The following is a 22,228-nucleotide window of genomic DNA, read 5'->3' as shown; positions in this document are numbered from 1 at the left end:
GATCGTGGTGATATGGCATAACCTTGTGACCATACTAAACACATTTGAGTGTATACTCTAATACTTGCCAAAAGAAATGAATACTTTAGAAAACCCAAATTGACTTAGAATAGTGGTTCCCAAGTTTTGACATGCTTTAAAATTATCTGGAGGGCTTATGGAAATACAGGTGGCTGGGCCCCATCCCAGGTCAAAGGCAGGGGCCAAATACTCAGGTGGCACTGATGCTGCTGGTGCGGAGATCTCACTTTGCAAAAAGGTCACACAATACTTGAAATGATAAAATCTTTCTTTTTTTAATGAATGTAAACTACCAGGCCGAATGCCATGATGGTTCTTTTCTACTTGCTAAATGTATTCATTGAACAGCAAGCATTCCTTTCCACTCTTTGATGAGTCTAAGAGTAAAAAAATAAATAAATAAAAAGTTTCAAATAACTATTTACTGATAAATGAGAGGTTTGGGTTTTAATCCCATAAATCAGAAATCAAGTTTGACAAGAGATTCCTGAGAAAGGAAAAAACCAGCTTTCCTAGCATCCAAACGTGCCTGGGTCCTTGCTCATTTCAGGGATTGCCAGAGATAACCATGGATTACTGTGGATTCAACATCATCCTCTGAGCCTTAAAAATGGCTTCAGGTTCAGGTACTCATTTTTTTTTTTAATACAATAGCCACTAAAAAATAATGATGATGCATCTCCCTTTAGTATCATAGCTGCATGAAAGGATCATGCAACAAAAGGACCTGGAGCTTACATCACTGTGCCCACCATTGATGATACTGTTTCTCTCCCTGGCTGGAATTTAAACATGGTACTGACTAAAAAATTAAAACCAACATACTTTGATTAAATGTAATCACATACTCTACAGCATTTCAAAAAAAAAAAAAGGATTGTAAGATGATGGCATAAATGGACAGATAATGAAGGATAAAAAACGATTTCCAATATCCTTTTTAGTAAGTATTTTTTGTTGTTTCCCTACTTTAAACCTGCCCTTTTTCTCAATGTTTCTTTACCCCTAACCATGGTCATGAATGTGATCTTAACTTCTCATATAGTAAATTCATCTTAAATTTTAGGTTAACCTTACAATAAAATAATTTTCATACTAGAGAAACTAAACTCTTTCGAGAAAGGGCTTAAGCCATAAGCACGTGGGGCATTCCACAGTTTTTAAACTGGTTTTGAAGGCTAAGGACTGCACTGACTAAGAGAAGTCCACCTCTACTGTTCAAGGACTGAGCATTGTCTTAATTTCCTTCAGAGACATAAAAATGTTAACAACTTCCACTACTCATACCTTAGTTATTTAGTGCAACACATGCAAACACTAGCAAATTAATTTGAGTGGGATTTAACTAGGGTAATTAGCTAAAACTTTCTTCTCTTTTACTACCAAATGGGATTTTTCTCAACAACAAAAGATCTATTGTTAATTTATGTTATGATACATACCACTTTTTCTCCTCCAGACAAGAATATAAAGAAAACAAATGACAAAAGTGAGCTATTTTGGCCCCTGGTAGATCTCCCTAATTATACTGTTAGCACGACCCAGACAGCAAGACAAATCTCCCTCTCTCTCTCTTTTTTTTTTTTTTTTGGCGGGGGGGAGGCGGGGGTTGTAACTCAAACAGTCTCTGCACCCTGGGCTATGCAGAGAGCAGGAACTGAAGAACTACTTACCAAATAAATGAATAAGTTGCTGAGCCATCAGCAAGCTAAATATTGTATAATTCCATTTATATGAAAAGTTCAGAACATGTAAATTCATAAAGGCAGAAAGTAGATCAGTGGTTGCCAGGGGCTGGGAGAGAGAAGACTAAGTGGCAACTGCTAATAGGTACAGTGCTTCCTTCTGAGGTGATGAGAAAATAAATGCTCTGGAACTTGGTAGTGGTGGTGGTTGCCTAACATTGTGAATGTACTTCATGCCAATGAGTTGTACACTTTGAAATGATGAAATTAATTTACATTATGTGAGTTTTACATCAATTTTTAAAAACACAGCAGGCCAGATTGCAAAATACTAACTGCCGCTTACAATGGCCATTATTTAGGTGTTTCTCCTTTCCACACCTATACCCAGCCCCGCCCCCAAGCACAGACCTCACTAAATGGCTCTACACAAATTCATAACAGAATGGAGCTATCTTCTCCCTTCCAACGTCACCTCAGTGACATTGTGGTCAAACTTTACCAGACATTCACAGATAATGAGAAGGCAAAAAATATCCAAGAACCTAGCATGCCCCCCTGCAAATGATGATCAGTGAACTGTACTTGCTTCTCTGTTGCATTCGGACCTATGTGGGTTATTTTGAGAGATGATTGTACAGAATGAGATTTGCAGTCACCAGATCAGAGCTTCACCAAGAGCTAAGCACAGCATCGCTCTTCCCCATCCACCGAATTAGCCCTTCCAGGACCCTGCTCAGCTGCGCTGGCCGAGGCTGTTCGTGGAAGTAAAACCCCCAGAACGTGGACTGAATGTGGCCCACCAGGGGGAGACAAGAAATGGGGAAGCCTGAGAACTGGAAAATTCAGAGAGTTGGGCTGAGAAGAGTCTACAAAGAGAAGGGAAGCTGGCTTCACCGTCAGTCATTTAGCAAGTGGAATGCAGGATGACAAACAGTCCATTCTACTGTTTCTTTTGACCTGTTTCAAGTGATCTTTTCCCTCCTAGAAAAGCCTAGATCCAGAAGATCGGCCCCGGGGCTTCTCTCCCTATGAATTTATCCATATCCTAGAGACAGTCATCTTCTATTTATTTTTAGCGCCCCACTATCAGATGTTTTCAGAGAGCACTTCCTCCTTATAACTACTACTGTTTTGCGCAGTTAATTACACTCCCAGTGACGAGTGTTTGAAAAATCCTGAGACAATTTAGTGCAAGAGAAACCTTCCAAGTCTGAATGCTGAGCTGAGCACCCGCTTCCTAGAGATGTTCAGCTCCAGACAGGAGGCACGTCTACTCTGCAAGACTCACAGGCCCTAGCTGGTTAAGGGGGCACATTAAATATAAAACAAATGAAAGATACCTTGTGAGCTCTTCTTTAATCTTCAGGGGTTCATGTGGGTAGAATTTCACTCTAAAGCACATGGTGTATGGTGGATGAGCTGAAACATCATAAAGAAAAGGCATGAGAAAAGCAGCAAAACACCATGGACTCAAACACACATAGGGAAGTCAGCTGTGAAGGCTTTACAGCCTGGCCTGCAGGGGTGGGCTTAGGGGAGAGGGGGATACTTTCTGGATGAAACAGGTGTTATACCCCAGAAAACAAAGCTGCTGTGACAACAAAACTCAAAAGTTTGACAGGAGGCCCAAACCAAATGCAGGCAAGATACAGGCCATCTAGTCCGGCAATACATCTTTCCACATCACGGCTCCCCCTCACGCCTCCATTCTCTATGGGTCGGAGCTTCAAATAATAGTTTCTCTTGCGATTCTCCCCACCCCACCCCGCCTTGTGAGGAAGTGCCCATAAACACCGTTCAGGTTTTTTGGCCTAGTAAAATATCCTTTAGCCTGTGAGGTAGAAAAATGTCACTGCACACGACTAGTTTTCCCAAAGCGATGGTGCCTTTGAACCAAAATTGAGATTTTTAAAATGGAATCAGCCATGCACAGATCCTACTTTGCATATTTTTCATGTTTTTGGTGTTATCTATTTATGAGGCAGTCACCTGAGTCACTGGTATGAAAATAAATACTTTTATAACTTCCTGCTTTGTCTAAATCAAGATAGTACTATGCAGCTCAGGCCAGTGTGGCTCAGTTGGTTGGAGTGTTGTCCCGTAAACTGGAGGGTCATGGGTTCAGTTCCTGGTCAAGGCATCTGCTTAGGTTTCAGGTTCAGTCCCGTCAGGGCACATTTGGGAGGCAACCAGTCTATGTTTCTGTCTCTGTACCTCCCTCCCGCTGACTGGAATGAATTAATATATCCTTGGGTGAGGATGAAAAAGAAAGATAGCACTATGCAGACTGAAATTGTGGTTGAGATCCATAATTCTAGAATGTTCTAATTGCATTAAATATCCAAAACTCAATGACAAGCTAAGGGGATTCTACAGGATTTCTCACACTTTTAATTATAAGACCACTGTTGACTGCAGTACTAACCTAATAAATGCACACAAGTGCAGTAAGATGCATGCAGATTTCAGGTAACATAAAATGAGCATCTTCTAATCCAAGAAATATGATGGTTAGGAATACTATGTCTACAGATGGAACATACCCAGCCATTTCTCACCTTCCTATCAGTACGGCCACTTGGGGTCAGGTCTGAGCCTCCATCTATGAAACAGCATCTTATTCTCCCCCTAATCCCTATTCTCCCCCAAATCCCTTTTCATGATAAGCAGGAATTAAATCACCAGCCAGCTCTACAATGTCTGGGCCTATTCTGTATGCAGACAAAAAGATGTAAAAAGGACTATCAGCATGAAATATGAATGTATAATGAGGATAATTTAATAAGGAAAACAATTCTTAAAAATTATTTGAAAGAAACCATCCAAGTCACAGGAAAAACAGCAGTATCTTGCTGGCCATCTCAGCACAGAAAAACTGATTAAAAATATATACCCCCAAACATGCACATAAATATACACACATATTTCAGAGCTCTCTATTCAGTGCTCTCTTTCCCACTGGGAAGTAGCAAATTTCTTAACTGATTCAGGTGCTCCTAACCCAACCCTGTGTTCCCTAAGTTTAAGAAAGGAAACGTTTTTCTGGAACATTAGGAGAAAACAGACATTTCCTATACAGCAACAAAACACGAAGAAATATACAAGTGATTCTTCTTTCATGACACCTAAAAATTCATTTTTGCCTCACAATATTTTATCTTTACACATTCCCCGGATTTCTTTAAAATTGTTTAAACCATCACCTTTAAAGCATTAAAACTAGTGAGTATTTTATTATAAAACCCAAGGATTGTCCTACTAGAGAGACTGAGAGTTTAAGAGAACAACAGAGCAAAAACGAGAATTAACATAAGTTTTTCCCTCCTTCCCTTCATTAAAGTCCTCAAAATTATAAGCACAACCACTGAAGATGACAGATGAGAGCGAGCGAGACCGTGCCCTTCCACTTTCCTTCACTTTGTCTCTATTCCCCCCCCTTCTGTACATGAGGGCCCCACTCCACCTCAAACTCTCTACCACCGTGAGCAGCTTCATCTTTTACATCCTCATCCAAATACATGCCAATGTGATTACATATGTGAGAATTCTTTTTATAATTTAGTCGCACAAAACAAGATCATACTATAGATGTTTCCCTTGCTTTTCTCACTTAATTCTATCTTCTGCCCACCCCTCCAGGATGATAGATTAAGACCTATACTAACTGTGTAATAATTCATACCATGAATAAACCAGAACTTACTCCACTACCTCCATTCTTCTCTTTTATCATCATTCAGGTTATTTCCATGTTTTTGTAATTCAAAAAATATATACACACACATATTTATAAGAGAATAAATGTATATTTACATATTTGTAAAAGGACATATGCACAAGGATATGTATTTATAAGATTGTAGTATAAGTGTGCATCTATCATTAAATACTTGTATCTTTATTTTTATAATACAGCCTCCCAAAGTTTGAACTGGTGGGTCAATAGGTATAGGAACATATCTTAAAGAGAGCAAAAAAATAAAGTCATAGAAGATGGTCCCAAATTAAAGCTCCCATTTTCTTCTACCTCATCAGCATGTCTAGTTGCCCGACTAGGCTGGCTTCAATAGTTATCTGAGCTCATCACACTCATCCCAAGGATGAGGCGGCGAGGCTCACAGGCAGCACCCCAGGCAGCATCTTTGAGGACCCCCTACTATAGGAAGTCCTTCCACCCAGTCATTCTCAATCCAGGACCTCAAGCTCCAAAATGGTCTGATGCTTCTCCCATACAAAGAGCCATTCCATCATTTGAAGACAGTGCTTATGGTCCTTCTGAGTCTTCTCTAAAATAGACATCTCCAGTTCTTTTAACCGTTCTTCCTTGTGAAGCAGTTTTGAGTGCCCTCACCTGAGTATATTCCTGCCTACTCTATATTTCCACAAGCATGGGCTCCCAGGGGTTGCCACATCTGCCCAGGTGAGGGGACCATCACCAGCATCACATTGGACACAATTGTTTCCCCTCAAATCACCTCATCCTAATATTGATTCACTCTGAGTTTACAATAGACCAACATTCTTAGTTCTTTTCATGCTAAATCATACATGAAAAGTCACTAAGTTCCTGACCTCTCCCTCCATTCTCTAGGAAGTAATGGTGGCAGATATTGATACAGTCCAAGGTGTTAGTGATACACTCACTGCTAAACCCATTATCAGAGAAGAGATGAAAGTGGGCAGCAGAAAAAACAGGAAGCGCTTTCCAAGTCTGATATTTTCTATTTTTTTTAACCACCACTTTAAGCCTTACTGGGTCTTTCTCTCAGATTCATCCAGTATCATTGACTCCAATAAAAGAATTTCCCTGTAATGAAAGGAGCACATGACTTTGACATAGTGAACCACAAACAGCAGCAGGGACCAGTTCTGACAAGAAGCTCAACCCCATTGCGCAGGCCTGAAGACGTCACCATGGCTCTGACAAGAAGCTCAACCTCATTGCTCAGGCCTGAGGAACTCACTCAAGGCTCTGGCTGCAAAATTATATTGTAAAACAAGTGGTAAAACTGAGGGATGCTTCTTCACAGGGATGGAACAAGCTGAAAAGATAAACAATTTTCCCCCCAAAACGTTGATCTAGTTATGAATGAGAAGATTTATGAGGGTATGAACCTACATGTCCTGTTCAGCTTTTTATCCCCAGAGCTTATTACTGGTAAAAGATTGACTCTCTACCTGTCTGGTTGAATGAATGAATGAATGAATGAATGATCCCCAATATTTCAGGCAGATGTCAAGAAAAACAGCCGGCCCTGCCATCACATTCTCCCCATCAAAGCATTTCCACAGTCTGAATTACTATGGCAGTTTCTAAGGTTTTTATTTTGAAAACCGCTGGTCCTACATCTCAACTTCTGCCCTTCAGTGTCTGGAACAAATCTGGGGACTCTGGAGTCGGGTAGAATAGTGCTTCTAGAGAGAAGATTAATTAATTCAATCACCAAGTACTTCTTGGGCACTCACAGGGTACCAGGCACAGGTTTAGATGTACAAATAATAGCAGCTGTAAACAGAAAAAAAAATTCTGTCTTCATGGAGAACATATTCTGGTGGGATACACAGGTATAAAATCAAAACAAATAAGTAAAATATATAGGACCTTCAAAGGTCATAAGTGCTATGAAAAAACAATGAAGCAGAAATAATTTAAAGGGTGAGAAAAGCCCGCCCTAACTTCTGTTCCCTTTTCTCATCCCAACTATAACCAAACCCACGACAATAAGTACAATTCTCTTTTCTGCCTTCTAGAAAACTAAACGAGGAGAGAAATCCAATTATTTAAAACTTTAAGTCATTAAACAAAAGGATGGGGAAAAAAGCCCCCCCCCCCCAAAGTGTGTTGGCGCTGGTTTGGGATCAAAAACCCAGCTTCTGAGCACTGGCACACACCATGTCAGCTGTGTAAATGGGGAAAAAAGGAGACTTCCCAGTCAACAGCTAGTATTCACTCCCCAGAATTTGTCTAAGGCCACAGTGCTATTGAGGAGATGAGCCTGTCCTCTTCTCCAAACACCTAAGTGTCTCTTCCATTCCAGCTTCCATGTCTTCTTATTCCTAAGCTACAGAGAAAGTGGGATGAGGTAAAGGATGACTCTTATCTGTGCCAAACATTTGGTGAAGAATCAGTAGTTGGAAATGTCTAATGAAGGGCCTATCTGTGGAGCAGGAAGCACCTAGCATGGAGGTAACACATGGGCAATAAAACCCACACTCTGCACTGGGGCCCCACCGCAATCTTGTCGTCATGAGCAGCCACTGTGCACCTTCACTGGACAAGACAGCACAGTTACCCCATGAGGGAAGACACTGCAGAGCATCTCCACTGTGGAACTAAAGTGCCAGCTGCAGTGACAGAGGCACATGAGATGGTGGCATCCCCAAATTCCCCAGGGGATGGGTCTCTGAATTTTAAAGGGGACTTCCAGCAGTGACCTTGAGCAAGCCAGCTACCTTCTCTGTTTCCTGCTCTGGAAGAGGGGGCAGCACCAGGGGCCGTGTCTACTTCCCATGGGTGTTTGAACAGATTCAATGGGCTCTTGGCACACGCACGCAACACATTATCAAATGCGAGCTTTTGTTTTGTGGATATAACACTCCTTCCTATCTGAAGAGGAGACCTAAAGGGGGAGCTGGAAATGGGAAGGAGATGGAAAAGGCTGAATTAAATCCAACAACTCAACAGCTGAAAAACATTTACTCAGACACGTAAGTGCTAAGAATTAGAATACCACTGTGGAGCAGAGAAGGCGGAAAATCCACTTTAAAATGCCAGGAGCATATAATTGTAAGGAAGAGAGCAGGCTCCCTCTTGCAGTCCTCTGTTACCTGCCCTACAGGGCTGGAGAGGCCAAGTGCCTCCATGGGGCAGCTCACTGGCCCGTTTTTGCATCAGCAGATCCCCAGGTATAATCATTTGGGTAAAGTTAATGGTGAGAACATGGGGAGAAGCACAGGCGTTTATAAAGCAGAAACAGGCTTTCTCATCCCTACTTTGAGACCTTGCCCAGAAATGGAGATGGGAATGCCAAAGGTTTAGGTGAGCAGAAACCCAGATAAAACTGGGGTGGGGGGGGAAACAACCTTTCTGTTTTTTAACCAACAACCATCCTCAAATCTTTGCAGAAATAGGACATTTTTGTGAGTGAGATATCACTTAACAGCTTTTCTTAAAATTCACAGTTCTTCCTCCAATCATTGTAAATAACTATAGAAAAAACATAACTTCATGAATAGGCATATAAAAATCATAGTTTCCCTCATATACATCCTGGCTGAGGGTTATGAGAATTTTCCCTAAACTCCTTTAAACAGTAATTGAAACATACAGCCTGCAGCTCTGGCAAATGTGAGGGCAATTCCTATACCTGGAATATCTGTATCTCATGTCTTCCTCCTCTGTAACTGTATTGAAAAAAAAAGTATGACCAATTTGTCAGACTTACATAATCTGCAGAAACATTGCAAAGGGTCTGGTGTTGCAGAAAGGACCACAAACAACTGGCAAATAAGAGGCTTACTTTCCAAACGACCCCAAGTAGGCATCGGGGGATCCTGACCTTTTCAGCACAACTGACAACATTGATTCCTAAGCAAATGAATAGTTTCCCTCCATGTCTTTCCAGGGGACTTTAGAGTGAACTGAGGAACACACCACCACTTCGTCTTTGATGAAACTGCTCAGGCATACAAACTCTTTCTGCACATGTGCAAAATGACACTTGGACACCAAAACCACCGAGCATTCCTCATTCATTCAACAGGCTGTAACTCTAGGTATATGTTCAAACAAACCAGCCACAGAAAACCACTCTCCTAGTTGGAAATGATTATCATCATTCAGCCACAAGTGTCACTATCATCAGCATCAACAGCAGTAATAACACCCCCATCACTTTTTTACTAAATGACAGCCAGCAGCCTCCAAGATGTTACTGGCTCTGTGTTGTCTCTACTTTCAAAGCAGAGATTTATTTCTAATAGTATTTAATTCATCCTCCTCCTGTTATAGCTCTCTCTTATGCTTTGATCACACACAGGCACACTACACACCCACACATGCATGCACTAAGTGAAGCCACATTCTAAGAACTCCCTTAGGGGACACTGGAGTGCTAAGCAGCTTCCTCACAAATCCTTGTTCTCGGAGTTCGCTGCCTCCCTATGCTGTTCAGGAAAAACTATATCAGGGATTTTGGTGTCCAACGTGTCTAACACCAAGTTTACCATTGCATAAATTCCCATGGCCAAATTGAAACTCTCAGCTTCCATTTCCTCATCTGTAAAATGAGGATAATAATGGAAAGAATAACAGAGTAGGGATCACCAAAAGTTCTCTATAAGAAGCCAAAAAGTTAACATTTTCAACTCTGTAGGCCTCAAGATCTCTGTTTCAACTACTCCACTCAGCTGTTGTAGTGTGACAGCAACCACAGACAAGATGTAAATAATAAAACACTGAAATCTGAACTTCATATAATCTTTATATGTCACAAAATATTGTCCTTTGCTTTTTTCCCCTAACTATTTAAAAATATGAAACCCATTCCTAGCCTTCATGCCATACTGAATAAGATGTCAGGCCAGGTTTGGCCCAGGAGCCATAAGTTACTGACCCCTGACACAAAGACCAGTGTGAGGATGATATGAGTTAATGATGTAAAGCACACAGCAGACCACTTAAGATGTAAATACTCAATCATAGGAGTTATTATACACCAGGGCCTAGGGTGTAGGGACCTGAGAATTTTAGCCAAAAAAAAAAACCTTAGCAGCCCTGGCCAGGTAGCTCAGCTGGCATTGTCCTGATACACCAAGGGTGTGGGTTCAATTCCCGGTCAGGGCACATACAAGAATCAACAAATGAATGCATCGATAGATGTCTCTCTCTCTCCCTTCCCCCCTCTCAAAAAATATTAGCAAAAGTACAAGGAAGTTGGGGAAGCCCTGGCCAGTGTGGCTCAGTTGGTTGGAGCATCATCCCATAATCAAAAGGTTGTTGGTTTGATTCTCAGTCAGGTCACATACCTAGGTTGTGGGTTTGATCTTCACTTCATGTGCAGGCACATGCAACCCTCAGTTCTGATGCATACAATCCCTGGTCCAGGCACTGATCCCCAGCCCAAGTAAGTACAGGATACAATCAAATTATGCTTCTCTCTCACATTGATGTTTCTCTCTCTCCCTCCCTCTCTCCTTTCCTCTCTCTCTAAAAGCAATGAAAAAACAATGTCCTTAGGTGAGGAAAAAAGAAATTGGAGGGAGGGAAGATGGTGGCAGAGTAGGTAAAATTTACACTCAACTCCCAGCCCTCAATTGGAATTACAACTAAAGAACAATCAGCCTGAATAATCAACTGGAGATCAGCGAAACAGAAGTCTTACAACCAAGGATTTACAGAAGAAGCTATATCAAGACTGGTAGGAAGGGCAGAGATATGAAGAGGTCTGGCCCCACTCCCATGGGTGACAGCTGAGATTCTGGAAGGATATCTCAGCTGCAAAGGTTCCCCCTAAGAAACACGGGGTGTCAACCCCATGATGAACTCCCCAGCCCAGAGCAACAGAGCCAGGAAGAGGTGTCCACATAAGATCTGGCTATAAAATTCAGCAGGGATTCTGTCCACCAGGGAAAGACTAGAAACCCAGACCTCCCCATGAATGGCCAATGCACAAAATTTTCTTCAGAGCCACTCACCCTGAGCTCCAGCAGAGGAAGGGTGGCTTGGAATTTACTAAAGTCTTGTGAGGACAGACTGGGCTATGTGGCTTTAGGAAGAGGGCTGAAAGGTTAGCCACCAGAATCCTGGCACTAAGTTCCTCTCATACACTTCTCACAGACACCATCTTTACTGAGGCAAACACTGCCCTCCAGTCTGCCTTAGCCTACAGGGACTGCACAATCCCACCCTCCAAACCCTCTGTATTCCCCACCTGAGTTCAAGCTCTGTGGAGGAGTCTGCTATCTGAGCCTATGATATACACTCTCTAGAAGGGATTTTGAAGGCAAACTCAAGAAGAATCAGATTCAGAGTTGTGTGGCTCTTGGGAAGAGACCGTTTCTCCTCCCAGCCCAGAGGCCAGAAGATTACAGCCCCATGCCACCCGGAGTGCCCCACTCCTGACAGCTATCGTAGCCTTTTCAAGAATCAGCCAAGAGGGACTCCAGTAGCCCCTCTGTGGGAGCCCAGAGTACCCTGTTCCCAGCAGTTAGAGTGGCCCCTCCCAGCACCCCACTAGAGAAGCCACAGGAGACCAAGTGTCAGCTTGTAGCACCCCAGTAGAGCCGCCATAGTAGCACCTGCAAGCACTGCCCTGTCTGCCACCTCCTCCCTGGGCCATAGTGGCAGCATCCCAACCCACAATGGAGATCCACTATCCCCATCATGGGAGATGCATTAACTCCACCCTCCAGACTCCTGGTGGCCTTGCCTTGCTGAGCTTGCAGAAGACTCTCTAGCAAGTTGGGGCAGAATCGGGGAAGAATCGAGCCTGACAGGGCCCTTTTTTTTCTGCACACACCAGACCAGGAGTCCTGTGCAGAGCCCTCCCTGGACAAAGCAAAACCTTGGTCTGTGTGGGCCTAATGAACACTGCTGGCCTCACCCTGATGAATCTCTGAGACCTGGCCCCACCACAAAGGCCCACAGGCACATGGCAGGTAGAAGCTGACCTTGATGCATCCTAAGACTGCTGCTGAGTGGCCTCAAAACCAGCACTGGCACCAAGTTTGAATCTGAATCAATCTGGTGAACACCACTTGCCCTTACCTGGTGACTCACAGAGAGCCTCTCTCAAGCAACTCAGCCAGAGGCTCTTTCAATAACTGAGCCTAACAGGCAGCTAACAGAAGAGGGCAGATCTCAGGGAGTGTTTGGTCTTTGACTGACCTTTCCCTTGGGCTCCATGCTCATGGAAATCAGACTTGGTAAACTATCGTATATTGAGTTCAAAGCAATGGTTCTAAGGAAGCTCAATGAGCTCAGTGAGCTCAGAGATAATTACAAAAATCTACAGGGAAACAACTACAAGGAACTTACTGCAAACTATATCAAAATGAAAAAGAGCATAATAGCCATCAATAAGAGACCAGAGGAAATGAAGAATACAATTTCTGAATTGAGGAACACAGTAGAAGGACTCAAAAGCACACTATATGGAGCAGAGGATTGAATCAGTGAGCTGGAGAACAAGGTACAAAAAAGCTCCCAGAAAGAGCAAGAAAAGGAAAAAGAGCTCCAAAAGAATGAAGAGGCATTTAGGGAAATGCAGGACAACCTGAAACGTAATAATATTCGTATAATAGGGATACCAGAAGGGGAAGGTGAGGAGCAAGGGATAGAGAACCTGTTTGAAAAAGTAATGATGGAAAACTTCCCTAATTGGAGGAGAAAAAAGGCACACAAGTCCAGAAAGCACAGAGGGTCCCATTCAAGAGGAACCCACTGAGGCCCACACCAAGACACATCATCATTAAAATGGCAAATATCAAAGACAAGCAGAATCCTAAAGGCAGCAAGGGAGAAACAGGTAGTAACATACAAGAGAACCCCAGTATGGCTAGCAGCTGACTTCTCAGTAACAGAAACACTACAAGCCAGAAGGGAATGGCAAAGAAATATTCCAAGTCATGAAAAGCAAAGGCCTGCAACCAAGACTACTCTACCCAGAGAGGCTCTGAATTAAAATGAAAGGTGAAATCAGGAGTTTCCCAGACAAAAGAAAGCTAAAATAATACATCTCCACCAAACCAGCATTGCAAACTATGCTAAAGGGACTGCTTTAAGATGAGGAAAAAGAGTCTATGAATACCCAGTTCCTTTCACAGTCACCAATATTACCAATAATTATTAATACTTATTAATCTGATTGTGACGATGTGTTATTTTAATTGTTCCTTCACTATTTGTTGAAACTAAACCTGTTTTGTATATTTCTTGCCTATTTCTATTATTTTAAAAAAGGTTTAAATGACTTTTTGGTATTCTTTATCCATTTTTTGATTAAATGTAGAATTTTTTCCCTAAAAAAAACAAAAAAACTATTAACCCTTTTTTAGATGTGTTGACAATACTTTCCTATTCTATTACTTGTCCTTTAATTTTTTTAATACATATATTGCTGTATAGTCTTAAATGTTTAATATAGTCATGTTGTCAATATTTTACTTTATAGCTTCTGGGTTTGAATATTTTACTTCAGGGTAAGAAAAATATTAAGTTTGTATTTTCTCCAAAAACTCCTTAGATTTTTATATATTGTTTTTCAACTCACCTGAATATTTCTTGTATTATGTGTGAAATAAGGCTCTATATTTGTTTTATTTCAAGTAATAGTGGTTCACACACTTTATTTGTTGAATAAGCTTTATTTTCCCCATTGATTTGAAATATCAATTTAATCATGTATTACAGTGTTAGACATATATAAACATTTGTTTCTAGAATGTTCATTTTATTTCATTGAGATACTTGATCATTTCTGTGCTGGTGTCATGTCTTCATTGCTGAGACTTTATAATGTATTTAAATTTTTTAATATTTTATAATGGATTTTGACATCTAAAGAATAAATAAATGAATCTCCATTTAAAAAGAAAGAAAGAAAAATAAAGATGAGATCATACTGGGTTAGGATGGTTTCTAAATCCAATGACTGTTATCTTTATAAGAGAAAGGAGAAAGAAATTTGGACACAGAGAAACACAGGGAGAAGGCACTGAAGATGAAAGCAGACTGGAGTGATGCAGCTACAAACCAAGGAAGGAATGCCAAGGGCAGCCAGCAACACCAAGAGCTAGAAAAGAGAAATAAGTGTCGGCAAGGACATGGAAAACTCTTGTGTGTGGCTGGTGGAAATGTAAACTGGTGTAGTCACTATGAAACCAGTACAGATAATTCTCAAAAAAATCAAAAGTAGAATTACCATAGGATCCAGCAATTCCACTTCTGGATATTTATCCAAAGAAAATGAAAACACTAACTTGAAAAGATATAAGCACCCCATTTTTATTGCATTGTTTACAAAAGCCAAGACACGGGAACAACCTGTGTGACCACCAACAGATAAATGGATAAAGAAAATGTAATATATACATATAATTAAATATTATTCAGCCATAAAAAGGATGAAATCTTGCCATTTGCAACATCATGGATGGGCCTTGAGGACATCATGCTAAGTGAAATAAGTCAGACAGCGAAAGACAAAGACTGAAATACTAAATGATCTCACATGTGAAGCCTCAAAAAACAACAGCAGCAGCAACAAGATCAAAAAGTACAAACTTCTAGTTATAAAATAAGAAAGTCCTGGGGATGCAATGTACAGCATGGTGACTCTAGTTAACAATATTGTATTGTACATTTGAAAGTTGCTAAGAGAATAAACCTTAAAAGTTTTCATCACATGAAAAAAATTGTGTAACTACATATGGGGATGGATGTTAACTAGACTCATTGTAATAATCATTCTGCAATATGTACAAATATCAACTCACCCTGTTGTACACCTAAAACTGATATTATGTGAATTATGCCTCAATTTAAAAACCTAAGAAAATGAACAGGTGCAAGATGTTAGAAGATTAAGGCGTTGGCTTTAAAATGAGAAGGGTAGAAATAGAGCTACAGAAAATGATTTGACTCCAATGGATTTTCTCCTCCACAAATGTGTAAATAGTTTATAAAAACAGAATGATTTGACCAAGAAAAAAAGAAAAAACAGCTAGAAGAGGCAAGGAATAATTCTAATTCTCCCCTAGAGCCTTCAGAGGCAGTATGGCTTTGCTGACACCTTGATTTCAAACTTCTAGCCTCCAAAACAGTAAGGGAATAAGTTTATATTATTTTATGCCCCCCAGTCTTTGTTACGGCAGGCTTAGGAAACTAACATACTCAGCAAGCAGAGTAATCAAAAGAACAGAGTTGGGAGTCAGACGTCCAACTGACCTCATGAATGTGGAACCTGTGGCTTTTCTCCTTGCATCACAGCAAAATCTACTCTCCTGGTGCTCTATATGCTACAGAACATACGTTCCCATTAGCAAATCATTCAGCAGCAAGGGGACTGTTAATTAAATTAGCTCCAAGGAGTGTAGAAAAGCTAAGGAGCACCATGTAAACATGAAGCTTCACAAATATTAGCACCAGAGACAGAAATTCCAGACTTCCAGGAAGAGCCATCATAATTTCAGGGAGGGATCACTGCACACATCAGCCAGCAACTTGACTCAACACTCCTCTTACGCCTGAGTCCAACCGTGTATTATACAAAGGCTGGAGGCCCTCACCACACTGATTTGCATGCAGAAGCCATTTCCAATTTCCACGCCCCCTGCACTTTCAGGGTGCTTCGTAAATAGAGCAAGAATATCTAAACTACTCAGCTGGGCTAGTCAGGCAGCATCCAGAATTAGGCAGAGAGCCTCATTGGAAGGGGAAGCCCACTTTCTCTCATTTAGGTCTCTATTTTTATAGTACATGCTTGATGCATAATGCACTCTGATTCTTTCCTTCCTTAGTTTCTTTCCTTCTTGATTTTTGCATAAAGCCTTCTCTCATTTTATTTTCTCTTTTTTTAATTACCAAGTGATAGATGAAAATATTCTCATTGTAAAATATCTGAGTAAAATATAAGTATATACAATTAAAATGTGAGATCCTTGCTTCTCTCTCCCCTACTCTCTTACACACCTTGGCAGCCCTTCTTCTATGTACATTTATATTGAAAGAAATAATCTGTTTATTTTCAGGTAAACACACCATTTGCTATGTGGTATTTTTACTTGCTTTTATAACTCTGATATATCTACTAAATCTTTCAATGTCGAAAATAGAGGTCTGCCTTGTTCCTTTTGATGACCCAATGTATTCCACATTAATTTAGCCTCCCAAAATTGCCGGGCTCTTTATTGCTTCCAGTCATATAAGCAACGTTGCAATGGACATCCTTGCAAAATATATACCTGTCCTGGAATAAATGTTACTTTAGACAGATGCATAGATTTTACCTTGTTTGATTAAGAGATACAGGCACTTCTAATCTTGAAAGATACAGCCAAATGGCCCTCTCAGATGGCTTCATGCATTTATATACTCCAACCAGAAGTGACACCCTCATCTTTATCAACTGGATATTATCAATATTTACTATTTTCTCATTGTAATAAAAATATTTTTTTAATTTGTGCTTTCCCTGTTACTAATGATACTGAGCACCTGTTTATCAGTTTATTAGCCATTTGTTTTTATTTCTTCCATGGGTGTTTTCACATTTCTCTACTGAGCTGTTTATTTGTGGGTTTCTAGCATCACACTATATATTCTGCGTATTACTGCCTGTTAGGTGTTTGGCAAATGCTCTTCCCATTATTTTGCTTGTGTTTTAACTTGTCTATAATTCATCTTATAGTCATTAATTCAACAAATATTTACTAAGAATCTACTCCATGCAGTGAACAAACCAAATATTCTGGTACAAAAGTTTAATTTTTGCACAAATTTATCAGCATTTTGCTTTGTTGCTTCTGGGTTTTAGGTTTTCCTTAGGAATTCCTATGCTACTCCACAATTATAGAAGAAATACTCCTAAAATGTTACCTAAAATTTCTATAAGTTGTAAAATATACTGGGCATTTTAATTCATCAGAATCAATCCCATGTATGGTATGAAGTTTGTCCTTAGTTTTTCTCCCAAGTAGAAACAATGTACAAAATCATGCCTTAAATAATCTATCTTCCTGTCTCTGGTATGAAATACGATCTTCACCATTGCCCATAGTCTCATAAATAATGGGTGAGTTTGGTATTTTTTTCCCCACTGATTCTTTCCCATTTATAGGTCTATCTTAATTACTATGTATGTCTGTCAGTAGTCCTCTTTTAATTACTATAATTCATAGGCCTTGATTCACTAACAGAAAAAGGACCCTATTGTTTTTTCCATACAGGGTGGGGCAAGAGTAAGTTTATAGTTGTTCATATGGAAAATACAATAATTAATAAGTAATACAAGAATAAACTCTGGCCCTCACTGATGTGGCTCAGTTAGCTGGGCATTGTTCTGCAAAAGTGAAAGGTCGCTGGTTCAATTCCTGGTCAGGGCACATGCCTGTATTGCGGGTTCACCTAAGTCAGAGCGCATTCAAGAGGCAACCGATTGATGTTTCTCTCTCACATTGATGTTTCTTTCTCTCTCTCCCTTCTCGTCACTCAGCAAATAAATGAATAAAATCTTTTTAAAAAGAAAAAAAATAAACTATTTTGTGTACTCACAAATATAAGCCTACTTTTGCCCCTCCCTGTATTTTTTGGGTGGTTTTGAGCATTTTCACCAATGAGCCATGGAATCAGTTTGTTACATGCCATAAAGAATCTCATTGAAATTTTGATTTGAAAATTACTGAATATATATATTAATTTGTGGAGAATTGACTTTAACAATAATAACCAAAAACAGGAGAAGTCTCCATTTATTGAGCTCTTTTTCATCTACTCTATAGTTAACTCTACAGTAAAATCTCAGTTTCACTTATATAGGTCTTGAACATTTGTTGGTACATTTATTTACAAGAAATGTGTCTTTACTTGTTATTGCTGTTGTAAATAATAGCACTTTTTCCCATTATATTTGATAAACAGTTACTGCCTGTGTAAGAAAGCTATTGTTCTAGGATATTAACCTAATACCCAGGGACAAAAGCCATTACTAGTTGTGGGTAGGGGGTGGGAAAGGAAGGCAGGTGGAGAACTTGGAGAGATTCAGAGAGGGCAGCATGAAGTTTAAGATACCTGTACCCTGGACTTGGCTGAATGGAGTGAGGTGTAGCAGGGGAAGACAAAGTAATCTGAGTCATTTAGGGAAAGTGTTGTGTTTGGAACTTTGGAGGGTACTGAAAAAATGGCAGCAGGGCGTGTGTAAGCAGAGAGGGGACATTTAGCTAAGAGCACACAAGTGTCCCTGAGACTGAAGCAGGGCATGAAAGAGGCTGAGCAGTTTCTGCTTGTCCCAGTGGTGAATACAGAAGTGTTGAGAGTCAACCAGCGAAGAGACCTGGAGTGAAGACCAAAGGAGGGCAGTGCCTACAGGCTTGCAGGGCAAGACCATGGCAGGAGCCACAGGCCTTCGCAGCACGTGCCAGTGCGCACTCAAAGGCCGATGAGGCCAGTTACACCTGGAGAGGAGGAGTGGCGAAAGAGGCCAACGACCGAAGGCCCAATCACATGACCTGCGCTGGGGAATGCGCAGAAGCGATGTCACCCTCACTGCCAGGAGGGGGCATAAGCTTCCCTGCCACATGATGCCAGTCTGGGGATGAGAAAGGAGGAAAAGCTCCCCATAAAAATAAGTTTGATGACATCTATTTTCAACAATATTTTGGGAAAGAAGCATTCTCATATAACATTAATGGGAGTAAATTATTATAAGCTCTTTGGATGGACATTTATAACTAAGGGAAATGTAAAATATGTATAGCTTTTGATCCAACAATTCCACTTCTAGGCATTTCTAGTAGGAGATGTACAAGATGCAAGAATGTACATTCAAGCCTGTTTATTGTAGCACAATTTATAACAGTAAAAGGCTAGACAACTTTGATGTCCATTAATAAATTACATACATGCGTACAATGAACTATTAGTAAACCATTTTTAAAATGAAACCCATCACGCATCATTGATATGGAAAAAAATCCCTAAAATTATAAAGAAAACAACAAGGTGAATAATAATAGAGATTTATCTCATATTTGTTTCTGAAAGGCCTTACATATATTGGGGAGCTTATGTAACAAAAAAATCCCTAGAGGTATATATAAAACATTGTTAACAGTAGTTATTTCTTCAGGGTGGGCTTGGTGATATAAGGGGGAGGAGAAAGGAAATATGGTTGTCTTTTTAACTGAACTGTTGGAAAAACCACAAACATTACATTATTAAAAATGATTTTTAAAACTACTAGTAAGAAATAATAATAATAATAATGCCTTCATAAAGAGTTTGTTAATCAGGACAGCTGATCTTCAGCCAGCCCTGGGAAACACCATTCCTGGGAACACCCACAGTCAGAGGGACGTTAATAAGGTCAGGGCAAATGAGCTGAAAGTCGGACATCACTCTCCCGAGTGAGACAGAAGTCGGAGCAACTGTCCCTCCCAGGAATTAAGCTCTCACCGCCTTTTCTGAGGCAGTCAGAGTATAAAAGTCATGCCCACGTCCAAGCTGGAATCTGTCTGGGGTTCTGCAACAAGATTCTTTTGATAAATTCATAAATAAGTAACAGGAAATGGACCCAGTTTCTCTGAGTTAACATTTTATAAGCTCTAGTTTAGTTTTTTTTTTCTAATTTACATTAAAGTTATTGTTTCCAGGACATGTGTAGAAGAGTGCAGAATTTCTTGATACTAATAGACAACAATAACAACAAAATTAGGTTTGTGATCTGAGAAAGCTACATTTTCTTTACTAATGTCCTTAATAAAACAGGGGACTGGGTGATGGGTAAGAAAGACCCCTGCCAATTCCTAGAATCAGTGAGTCACTGCATCTGGTTTAGTTATTGAATTTTGTAGAATTTTTCCTAGATTCAGATTCCATTTGTCATTAAACTGAAATTGGCAGGTAGTCATATGTCACTCTTTATAGCACTTTTATATAGCACTATAAATTTTGAGTTGGTTGTTCAGATTTACTAAGGTAGAGACAAAGCTCTTAAGCAGCAAATTCTTCACATGTTTTAAATTTTTCTTCTATTAAGTGTTGAAATAGATCTTACTTTAGAGACAGATTTACATTTCAAAATTATGTGTGACCTAAGGAAAATATTTCATGACATTTAAGAACCAAAATCAAAGAACCATTTACTATAAATAAGTTTCCTGAGGAATTGTCTAAATATTTTAAACTATGTAAACAAAAATATCAAAACTTAGTAGTTAAGGGATAAAATCTCGGCATCAGTTATTTTTTTCCTCAGGCATGTTAGTTCATTCCCATTATCCTACAAGTCATTCTATACAGAGCTTCCCAGTACCTCTGCCCTTCTTATTATGAGATACTCATCCCAACTCTATTCCAGCCTCGCCCCAGCAGGCAGACCTCCCTGGACCTCTCACGCTCACTGCCGTCCCTGTTTCCATCTCATATGTCCTTATTGTCACCTCCCTGCAGGACCCATCGCTCACAGGAGCCATGGGCGTTAGCTGTCTGTCTGTCGTTCCTGCACTGGCCAGTTTGCTCTTGAGAGATGGCAGAGGGAAGGGGAAGCAATGGGAAGGGAGGAAGAGGGAGGGAAAAAGCAGAGGATTAGGAATAAATATGTTGGTTGCTAGTTTGCCATCCACATTCAGTTTTTTCGTTCTCCCACTTAAAACCCTGCCCAGAATAATTTCTTCATATTTGGAGAAAAAAGAATCCCCTGAATGATGACAAGTGACATAATGTGTGCTAACCTGATCTCTGATGAGAAACTGATTTATCACCTACATTTCAGAGACCTGGGAAAGCTGGCAGAGAGGGATAAATGAGTTTCAGAGCAGATAATGCATTTCTGAGGTGCATTTCAGAAGCTCCCCTCCAAGCCATAAATAAAGGGAGGTTGACTGCAGCCTGACACAGGTAACCAGGAAAAAACATCATGCCCACCCAGGACCACCAAGCAACACCCTCGTCACAATGTCTCAGGTGGATGACCAGATATTCTAAAGAGAGGTTTTCCAAACTGACTCGTCCAAGAGCGCATCAGGAAAAAAAATTTTTTTTTTTTTAATTTAAAGGGCAGGTCAGAACACAAGAGCTTGTAAACAATTATTCGGGGGGAGGGAGGGAGGGGAACTATTTATCTTAGTGAATTTGAGGGGTGGAAAAGTATAATACATCCTTCAGTAAAGTTAGCAGGAAGATTGAATTTAGTTTCAAAATACACCACCCCCAAGACTGCACTTCCCACCTCGAACCATTTACTAGCAACCCCCAAAGTCAAAAGGAGCCAGGCCCCTGGTGTCATGTTTGACAGATATTTAACCATTTAATCCTATTCCGCTGTTTGAATATGGACATGAGGGTAAAATGGTGACGAGGGAAAACCCAGGAGGGCCTAGAGGAACAGGGACTGAAAGAAGGCCCAAGGCAGCAAACAAGAGGTCACTCAGCTTTTGCTGGAGAAGCCCCACCCACCCACAGATCTTCAACTAAAGGAATTTCTTCCCTGGCAGGAAAAAATCCTGCCAAGGAACAGCATTTATCTTTGGACATTTCATAGCAAAAGTAAAGCCACAGGTTGACACTTACATTTCATTTGCTTGAAGATGGACTTGTTAGGTTCAAGCCAGTGCTGGGGAGAAAAAAAGAGATTGTGGGTCAAATGGCTGGACCATATGATGCATACTTAATAACTAAAAGGAATTTAATGAAGATATTCTTTTTCCAAAGTACTGCCTTGGTTCCTATAGATATTCCTCAGGGTACCACCTCTGTTGATCGACACGAACAATTCAGCAATAATAATACCACAGGCAAGGGT

General features: G+C 40.4%; 1 protein-coding gene across 2 annotated transcripts in view; it reads right to left on the bottom strand.

Annotated features, from left to right (window-relative positions):
- The window catches only part of FRMD3 (FERM domain containing 3), a 255,507-nt gene that overhangs the window by 92,273 nt on the left and 141,006 nt on the right, over positions 1-22,228 (bottom strand). For both annotated transcript variants that reach the window (XM_054582987.1, XM_054582986.1), the window contains exons 3-4: positions 21,997-22,039; positions 3,050-3,128 (exon numbers count right to left, since the gene is read on the bottom strand). In XM_054582987.1, coding sequence (XP_054438962.1) covers positions 3,050-3,128; positions 21,997-22,039 — 122 coding nt within the window. The remainder of the gene's footprint in view (positions 1-3,049; positions 3,129-21,996; positions 22,040-22,228) is intronic.

Source organism: Pteronotus mesoamericanus, unplaced genomic scaffold, assembly GCF_021234165.1.
Source record: "Pteronotus mesoamericanus isolate MK-2021 breed Mesoamerican mustached bat unplaced genomic scaffold, CSHL_Meso_final contig_73, whole genome shotgun sequence".
NCBI lineage: Eukaryota > Metazoa > Chordata > Mammalia > Chiroptera > Mormoopidae > Pteronotus > Pteronotus mesoamericanus.
The sequence above is the reverse complement of the archived record's forward strand: the minus strand, read 5'-3'. Positions and strand labels throughout refer to the sequence as shown.